The sequence below is a fragment of the Xiphophorus hellerii genome, chromosome 21 (assembly GCF_003331165.1).
Source record: "Xiphophorus hellerii strain 12219 chromosome 21, Xiphophorus_hellerii-4.1, whole genome shotgun sequence".
Lineage (NCBI taxonomy): Eukaryota > Metazoa > Chordata > Actinopteri > Cyprinodontiformes > Poeciliidae > Xiphophorus > Xiphophorus hellerii.
The window spans coordinates 5402034-5411284 of NC_045692.1; the positions used below are offsets into that span (position 1 = coordinate 5402034).

Consider the following 9251-nt stretch of genomic DNA (forward strand, 5'->3'; position numbering starts at 1 on the left):
TCTCTGTCCCATCATGATGATGAGCCGGGTCCAGTATCATCTAAGGATGGTTGGTGTATTTGAAGACATCTACGTTGGGAAATTATATTGACAATATATTGTTTACTGCAGTCAGTGCATTAAGTCAACTGTTTTTGACTTAATGCACTGACCAGCGTGACTGTCACATGTCGCACAGAACCCATTTCCAAGTAGTATAGCTTTGCTGGGAAAAAAAAAAAAAAAGACCAAATACAGTGACTGTCCCAAATAAATTTTGTGTTTAGAATATCTGTCCCATATTTACGGAGGACTGAAACTAACATACTTAGAAATAAAAGCAGAAAAATAAATGCACCAGACCTTCCTGAGTTTACTTGTGATAACTTCATTTATACTTATTTCATTTTTTGAAAACTATGATTGTTGTAGTGTTGATGTTTATTTATGAATAGAAGGAGTAAACTGAAGTCAAATGTAATTCATGAAAGGCTGTAATTTATTTTCTGACATCTGTTTACTTCTGACAGATTTGAAGAATACCAGATGAATAAGAGGATCACAAATGAACCTCAAATACATATTTTAAAAAGAACAAATGGTCTAATATTTGAATTTTATGTATAATTGCAAATTATTAAAAAAAAAAAAAAAACGACTCGAAATGACTTGAAATTAAAGGTTCCTGACTTGAGACTTGACTCGACTTTTGCCTGTCTTTACTTGAGACTTGACTCGGACTTGAGGACAGAGACTTGAGACTTACTTGAGACTTGCAACACAGTGACTTGGTCACACCTCTGGTAATAACCATACTTCTGTGAAACGTGCAGTTTAATACAAGGCAGGTTCCTCTTTCTGATAAATTGCTTTAATTTTAAATAGCAGAAGTGTTCAATTGTAAATTCATCGCCAGCAGATAACAACTCGGTAACAATCCAAAAGCACTTGGCAAACATTTGCCATTGATTAAACAAATGGCTGTGTAATTAAGCGAGCAAGCATTTCATTAGTCATGGGTTATTTGATTGATTGACGTCAAACACAAAAGTGAGCACACCCTTCAAATTTTTGTAAATATTTCTTTTCTTTTCATAATACAGCACTGAAGATATGACACTTTGATGCAATGTATCAAATCATTGTACAGCTTATGTAACTGTATAACCAAAATAATGCAACTCACCTGCTCCCCATTCACACCTGATACCTTGTAACACCAACAAGTCACGTATTTCCAGGGAGGGAAAATGTTTAATTGGGCACAATTTGGACATTTTTCCATTGTGAGGTATGCCCTTTAGACTCCAGCAATGTAGACATTAATAGCTGTGTGTTTTAGAGTTTTAAAAAGATATCCTGCATAAAGATGCAGAACCAAAGACGAACTGTTTAACATTTTGTACCACTGGGATTCCCTTGCAGGCTTAGTCAGTCACAATGTACCAGATTAAGTCAGAGGGAAATGATCAGGTTTTCCAGCGAACCATGGAAGCCCAGCACAGTAAGCATGTCCGAAAGCATGATCACAAACAGTTATTATATTATGATATGTAATATATCTGAGCCTTTTCCCATTCTGCTTGTTCCAGCTGGGCTTTTTCAGGCACCTCCTGTCGGTTACGTTCTTAACACAATGCCAAACCTGCCGTCCTCTTCCATGGGCTGCGCCCAGATGCCGCAGCCTCCACCTCCCACTGCGTTTCCGCTTTATGAGGAGATGTACAACTGTATGCAGCAGCGTTGGATGTACTCACTGTCAGGTAACACCTCATCTTCATCTAGACTACTGCGTATAATGATCCCAAATCTCTAAGATCCAATCTCTAAGCTTTGACACAAGGGACGTTGTGTCAAAGCTGTGTCTTCTAACAACTGTGTAATATTTTATAAATTTCAAACTAAATCACCAAGCGATGAAACCGGTCGCAATAATCTCAGCTGAGAAACACAGCTGTCCTGTCTTTAAAGCATTTATTTGTTTTGTTTTGTTGTCGTCAAGGCGTTCCTGCCCAGGTAAAGCAAGACAGTACGCTAACCCTGGCATCTGTTCCTGTAAGAAGAACCAATGAGCAGCCAGCATCAGAGGACATGGATTCACTGCAAGGACCAAACAGTTTTGTTATGGCACAAGGTAGCTCCTTCCTTCATCCCTCCCACTTTTCCTTCCCCTTTTCCATCCCTTCTCTCTCTGCAAGGCGATCGTGCCTTTTTCCTTTCAGTTATTGATGAATAGATGCCCAGAGTTGCCTGTGTAGATGTGAAAGTAGGATTTTCCCACATCACCTTCTTAAATGTCACCACACAACATTTCTCTGTTATCAGGTTAAATTAAAAAAAAAAAACATGAGCTGGAACCAAGTGGAAACTGTCACATTCAGATATACATATGGGTATATGGGTTTGTTGGCATGTTCTCCGGTAAAGATGAATAAAGTGTGAAAAGGTATCCAAAGTTGAGAAATTCATTTGGATATTCACTGGCGTCAACACCGATGCTAGTCAGCTACCATTTACCAAAAGGGCAGCAGATAGCATTGTCCGATAACTTTTATTAAGTTTTGGGTGAGGAGAGAGCGATCTTTGACCGTCTGGCTCTCTAGATTATTCCTGAATCTGATCTGGTGAAGCAGTTATGTGCTCATTAGAATATTTTTGGGGGGAATTATTAATCTGCTGAAATACCTAATGAAGACCAATTCTTAGTTTCTCTGGCAAATGCTACCATATTTCTTTTATCTTTTTGTATTTCAAAAAGTTCATAATCACACTGCCCCTTTTACAATGTTCATAGAGTCATTACTTGCAGACAGTTTTTTTGTGTGTGTCTATTTGGAGTTGCTGAAACTTTGAGGTAAATGAACAATTTCCTCCATCACACATTGTCCTGTCTGTACCTCTGCACTACCTGTAGAGGGAGCCTTTTCCTTTAGTATTAGCCATAAGGAAAAGGCTCTGGTATTATGAGCGCCACTATTTACTCTAAAACCTCTAATTAGTTTGATTTATTTATGAGCATACAAAAAAAAACTATGGGCAGAATGCTGTTTTTATTTATAGATGAAAATAATTTAGTTTTTTGCCTCACTTATGATTGGAAGCGCATATTTCTATATATATTTTTTAATTTAAGATAATACCAAATGATGGGTCAAGAGCTGATTTAACATTTTGCCCAATCCACCAGGAAGGCTACCTATCTCAATTGCTAGCGCTAAGCTAAAAAGTGATTCTTAATCACAGCCTGCTTTCAAAGAGCAGGATCATTCATAAGCTCAAGATGAGGAAATACAAACAGCAGAGTCCCTGACTCATAGCGCTGTGTCAGGCAGCTGGGGGGAGGCGGGAGAGAACAAACCACACTGTTGACATCAAGCAGTGATGTCATAGTGATGTCAATGCCTAATTGTAAACTGCATACATAGTCTCACTGTTGCTTGCGGTGACATTTCAGTGCTGGAGAAGACTTTGAAGAAGACAGTCTCTTCTTGGGAGCGTGGGATCGGATACAGCATGGCTGTAACTGGAGATGAGACAGAAGCAGGTATGTGTTTTACTTTGTAACTAAGATGAGGTACTACTTTATGATTTGTTGAATAGCTATATGTTTAACTCAAACTAGTTGCATGTGGAATGAGGTGGAGAGCTTTGGAATGGAAAAATGGATTTGTTTTCTTTTAAAAAAATGTGATTTTCCTTGGGAAATGTAGTCTTGACTTGAAATGTAGTGTTGACTTCATATAATAACATTTAATTACTCGCTTGAAAAAAGTAATATAAAATAGTTCATTGGCATAAACAGCATGCTAAAATCCAACAAGCTCACTTTGAGAAACACTTTGGAAAAGCTCTGCGTTTTCTCTGTGTTCTTCACTCTGCGTTTCTCTCGCCCGTCATCTGTGAAATGCTTCAGTGCTGTGCGCTACCCACTCACTCACTTACTCACTTGCATAGCAGCAGTGGCTGACGTCACTGCTTTTCCTGGAACAGACCCCCAGCAGCAACGTGTAAATGTGAAACAGCAAATAAGATGTACCCTGACGTCAGTCGCAGGACTCGCTGTGATCAGACACGGCTCATTTTTTTGCAAGCGCCACATATAACTGAATTAGTCAGCAGAGTTTTACGACATAAGAGGAGAGTTCTGTTGACAGAGCGATAGATAAGCAATGTATTGTCACTTAATTCATTTTCTATGTTATTGCCTTTATCTTTGATTTGTTGAAAATGCACTTGTGCATTTGTTTTGCCTGGAAAAGGCTCAGTCACCTAGTTAATCCAAACTAAACGGTTATGTTCCTGTTTGTAGCTGGTTGTTCTGGATGAAAGGAGAAATTGGAATCAAACTTTCTGAACCGAAACAGTTTGAAAAGAAAAAATAAAAAAAAAAATAAAAAAAACATTTTTCATGTAAAGTGTGGAAAATTATCACAAGAAAAGGACTGAAGTTTCCGTTTGTTTTCAGGAACCTTTTACAGGAACCGGGGTTGTTCTCTGGTACCACTTGTTGCTATCTCCCTGAATCTTCAGGGGGGTGGTGCTTTGTGGTGCATTCTGATTGGTTGAATTTTGTAAGAATGATACACCATAGTAGGTCAGTTTAAACTCCGCTGTGACTTACATTATCTGTTACCTTTAAATATTATTGATTTAAATGACACAAATTGGCATGAAGTTTGACATTTCAGGTTTCACTATTTTATTTCTTTTATTAATAATTTCTTCAGTTTAAAAATGGAAACATATTTTCCTTTTTCATACATCAGCCGTCAGAGGAGACGTGGGTGTCTTTAATGTGCAGTTGAGTAAAACAAATTTATTTTCCTAATAAATTGGTTATTGCAAATTTAAGTTTATTTCCGTGATTTCAATTTGCACAACTTTATGGAAATGGAAACATGGCAAATTCTAAAAAAAAAAAAATTAAAAAAATCATTTTTTATCAAAAGTTTTTGCGCTAGGATGACGTGGTTGTTTTGACCTTATCGAAATAGATGTATTTCGCAAAACTGCAGTGGAAACACTTTTTTTTTGTATCACAGGAGTCACATGATCAACAGCCGGATGTCGCTACTGGTGAAAGCCATGAAGACAACAGGAAGTGGAAAGATGATTAATGGTTTTTTGGTTTTTTTGGGCAATGTGCAGCCGGCTCCACCAGCACACAGTTCATAAAAAGTTGTGCGTCATTCGAATGTGTTGAATCGCTGACAAAAATGTGTAGCCTGGGCTGAATTCTCCTCCATGCTTATTTGCTGTTCAAACACAAAAACTGTTTGGGGGGATTTTTTTAATTATTGTTTTTACAGATTTGCTAACATTTGACCTGTTGTCTTTTAGTCTATAACACATTATTTTATGTCCCATTAATTGTAACTTGTTAGCTACTGAGTAACCAGTATTTGGTACCCCCTATACTGTAGTAGATCAATCTAGTAGTTTGACGTGCTGTATTTATTTGGCCTCTTCCCAGGCTCTGTTGCTGCTGGCGACTTTCCCAACTGCCAGCAACGCAACCCCACCTCTAGGCTGTTGAAGACCGAGTCCGGGTTTGGGAGTTACGGCCCTCAGAAGCCTTTAGAGGACTCCTTGCAGAAGAGGGAGCTCCGCCTAATGAAAAACAGGTAGAGAGGGACCAGTCATTCTCAGTCATTCTCTCTTGTTAGGTCATTCATCTTTCTGTTAGCTTTTCTGTGACGTATTTTTGAAGGAAAGAATGACTGTTGTGGTTCCCCAGCCACAAAATGCTATTTTGTTGAGGCTTTGTATCGTTTCAATCGTGCTTTGTCTCAGTATGCAAACAATCCATCCAACCAAAGTGTAGTTCTACTTTAGCGTCATCATAGCAGTCATGACCGAAACATTACAAAGAAGCTTTCATTATTTATGGCTCCAATACGCTCTGTGTTTAATCCGGGAGAGGAGCCAAAGATGTCCAGGCCTCTAATCGTTGCCGCTGTCGCTTCCAGGGAAGCTGCGCGAGAGTGTCGGCGAAAGAAAAAGGAGTACGTCTCGTGCCTGGAAAACCGCGTGGCCGTGCTGGAGCAGCAAAACAAGACTCTCATAGAGGAGCTCAGAGCCCTGAAAGACATCTACGGACACAAAGTGGAGTGACTGCGTTGCAGAGGAGATGGGCAACTTGGGATCCCGTGGACTTTTGTCTGTTTCAGTGGCGTGTTTTTGAATGGAGTCTGGAATAACAAACGCGCTGACACAAAGCACTCCTCGTCGTTAATTTTCTGTGTTCACACAATGATGTCAGGATTTCGAGGGTCGCAATTATCCAACACCAGCAGGACAAACGAGAGCGAGTATTAGGGGGGAAGGTTTGTAAGTGCGCGCCGGTGTTTACCGGACACAAATGAGTGAGGTTGAGTGAAAATAGCAGAAGTCACTGCCTTTATTCATGCCGCCATCTCATTTTATTTGTGTCGCATTCTGTATTCCGCATGATTAGCTCGGCATTGTTTTGCATCGCCAGCTGATGTTGTGAGAAGAAAAAAAACTCGAGAATGTATTTCAAAAAACTAAATTTACTATTATTCCTCTCTAAAAAAAAAAAAAAAAAATCTTGATATTATTATAGTTGCAGGATATTCAATATTTTAGCTGAAAACCAGACTATAAGGTCCCAAAGTTCATATATGCGATGACATATCTCAAGACAAGTATCATTGCTTATTTATTTTTGGGCAGGTTTTTTTTTTTGCCTCAACAGTTTTATGTTAGATGTATATTTTGTTAATAAAATCCCTCATTTGTTTTGTGAGTGAGGAAAGGAGGTTTATATATTAACAATACTGTTTAAACCCATTTTGCCTGCCGGATTTTGTGTTTTATTTATTTTTGTTATGTGTTTTTATTCTCTTCAAAAACTGTTTGATGGGTTTAGTTTCACCATATTAAAAGATCTTAGACTTTTACACCGATTTTGCCCAAACAGTTTTTTCATCTTGATACCGTGCCAATGCGGATGCAATGTTATTGTAAGTATTGTTCAGTTTTTAGGTTCACATTTGTAAAAAGTTGAGAGAGTCCGATTTTAAGAGGAGATTTAAATGTGTTGATAAAGATTTGGAAATTTAAGGAGTTTTATTCAATGCAGAGGAAGTGGTATGCCAAAATAATTCATTAAAAAAAAAAACTTTATTAATCCCATATGAATCTTCACGTGTTCCAGAGTAGTTCCCAAAACAGAACCTTAAGGAACAAGCATTAAAAAAAAAAAGATGATAGATGCTAAATGCTATCATCCTCTGTTATAATTTTTTTCCTTTACTATAAAACTGATGTATTTTTACCCAAGGTTATCAAACTTTGAAACTTTTACACTGACTCATACCTCAACAAGTGCATAAGACAGCTTTTACCATCTTCATATTCAAGCTTGTGTGACTACTCAGATGTTTTGTCCTTCAATTTTTCTACCACTATCAGATGTTTTGTCCCATTTTCCAACTGTCAGGCGTAAAACCCCCCCAAAACATTCTAGTGTTTTGATATGCAGTACACAGTGAGAAAGGATGAGTACGTTTTCCATAAGCCTCACCCAACTGAGAATGGATATTTGAAGAGAACAGAATGCTTCTAACTAGAAAACACGATATACTGTCTCCCATGGAAACCATATTAATCTAAACACCTAAGTGTGGACTAGTGGGGAATTTTGCCACATGTAGATTGCAATTATGGAAGACTTTCTGACAGAATAAACACAGATTAGGACTTTGATTCATTTTGTACTGCAGGAGATCTGAGACACCATTCAGAAGATGATCTGCTGTGAAACTGCATTCCTGTGACTGCTTCAAACAAAACCCAGCCGTTCTCTGGTTTGACTGAAACAAAACCACACTGGAAAACTCACTGTTCCGGAGCAAGACGCATGTCTGACTTTAGGTTACGTCCTGGATCCAGTCACACATATTGTCAAACATGACAGCATCGATAAAATATGTTATAATGGTTGTTCTACATAAGTCAATTAACACACACACCCACCCAAAAACATTTTATTGGCTGAACAGCAAAACGTTCAGTCGTAAAAAGGATTACTCCAACACAAAACTCACCCCGTATCAAAAAGTGCAATGTACTTGCATTACCAGTAGGATGTGCCATACCATCGTACTTGACTGCAGCTACCGCGTGATTATCACACAATGTGGAATAAATCTATATAAAATGGATTTCTAGCAAGTAGATGGATGCATTTCATGGAGTCGCCTAATTCAAACTGGATTCACAGCTACAACCAATGGAAATAGTGTGTAAGACAAGCTCTTTCAGAATTCACCAATACATTTAATTAAATGAGAGATTTGATCACTTTCTTGGTATTTATTCCTATAGTTCATCAAAAAATAGATGTAGATAAAATGATATAATTAAGAAATACAAGGATATTATTTTGGGGTGGGGGGATTGACAAAGCAGAAAAACGTTTAGGTTATTGTGTACCCAACTGTCATTTTTTTTTAATTTGCAAAATGTTAAAAGGACTTTAAATCCAATACTCTCACCCAGGTGCCCTATTATACCAAGGCCACCACTGTATGCAACATAATATTCTGTGTATAAAGTAACATTTTGGAGAGTAAAACTTTTTTGTCATTAGTTGTCTAATACAAAATCCTACAGAGACCTTAAACAACGTATTCCAATGAAAAATATTGGAGTTGCTACATCCAAGCCCTGCAGCACCGGCATAGGTCACTTATTATTAGAATAGAATTTATTACATTGCCTGTAAACATTAAAAAAGGATCACTATGAAAACAGACCGTCTTCAGAAGCACATCTGCACTAATCCAACTGTAAAACCCAGGGGACTATCACTTCAGTCTATTTATTACTCAGCTGTAACCACCCACTTGAACCGGAAACGTTTCTATCACGGCCACAACGTGGATGTGTTCAAGTACAGACAGAAATGTTGTAATTTCCTTTTGTTCTTCGGCATACAACATCATTATGTTTTTGGGAAATATAAAAGCAAGGTGGTTAGCAAATAAAATCTATTCCTTGTCTTATCCAGTGTGCTTTTTTATTTACCAATTTTGAAATGTAAGGTAAACCTTAAGAAAGCTACTTGTTTTTAGCATAGTTTTAACTATGTTTACCATAATTAGGATTAACTGCATTTGGTGTTTTTAAAACATAAAACTGGTGATTTTATTCACCCACTACTCTGTTTTTCAGGTGCTAGCTACATAGAATTTGTTCAGAAGAAAATAAATGATAGCGCTTTTAAAAAAATCCCATTTTATGCG

General features: G+C 37.7%; 1 protein-coding gene across 1 annotated transcript; it reads left to right on the forward strand.

Moving 5' to 3' along the window:
* Window positions 1–1577: 1577 nt before the first annotated feature.
* LOC116712332 (cAMP-responsive element modulator-like) lies at window positions 1578–7178 on the forward strand. The gene is made up of 5 exons (XM_032552205.1): window positions 1578–1742; window positions 1982–2113; window positions 3434–3523; window positions 5453–5603; window positions 5949–7178. Exons 1-5 carry the CDS (start codon window positions 1616–1618, stop codon window positions 6091–6093), a joined length of 645 nt encoding a protein of 214 aa, XP_032408096.1. The 5' UTR covers window positions 1578–1615; the 3' UTR covers window positions 6094–7178.
* The last annotated feature ends 2073 nt before the right edge of the window (window positions 7179–9251 follow it).

Bases quoted from the DNA above. Each gene is read 5' to 3' on its own strand.
- LOC116712332 (XM_032552205.1), top strand. From the start codon at position 1,616: ATGCCAAACCTGCCGTCCTCTTCCATGGGCTGCGCCCAGATGCCGCAG. The intron at 3,524-5,452 runs GTATGTGTTTTA...GCCTCTTCCCAG, and splicing joins TGGAGATGAGACAGAAGCAG to GCTCTGTTGCTGCTGGCGAC. The intron at 5,604-5,948 runs GTAGAGAGGGAC...TGTCGCTTCCAG, and splicing joins CTCCGCCTAATGAAAAACAG to GGAAGCTGCGCGAGAGTGTC.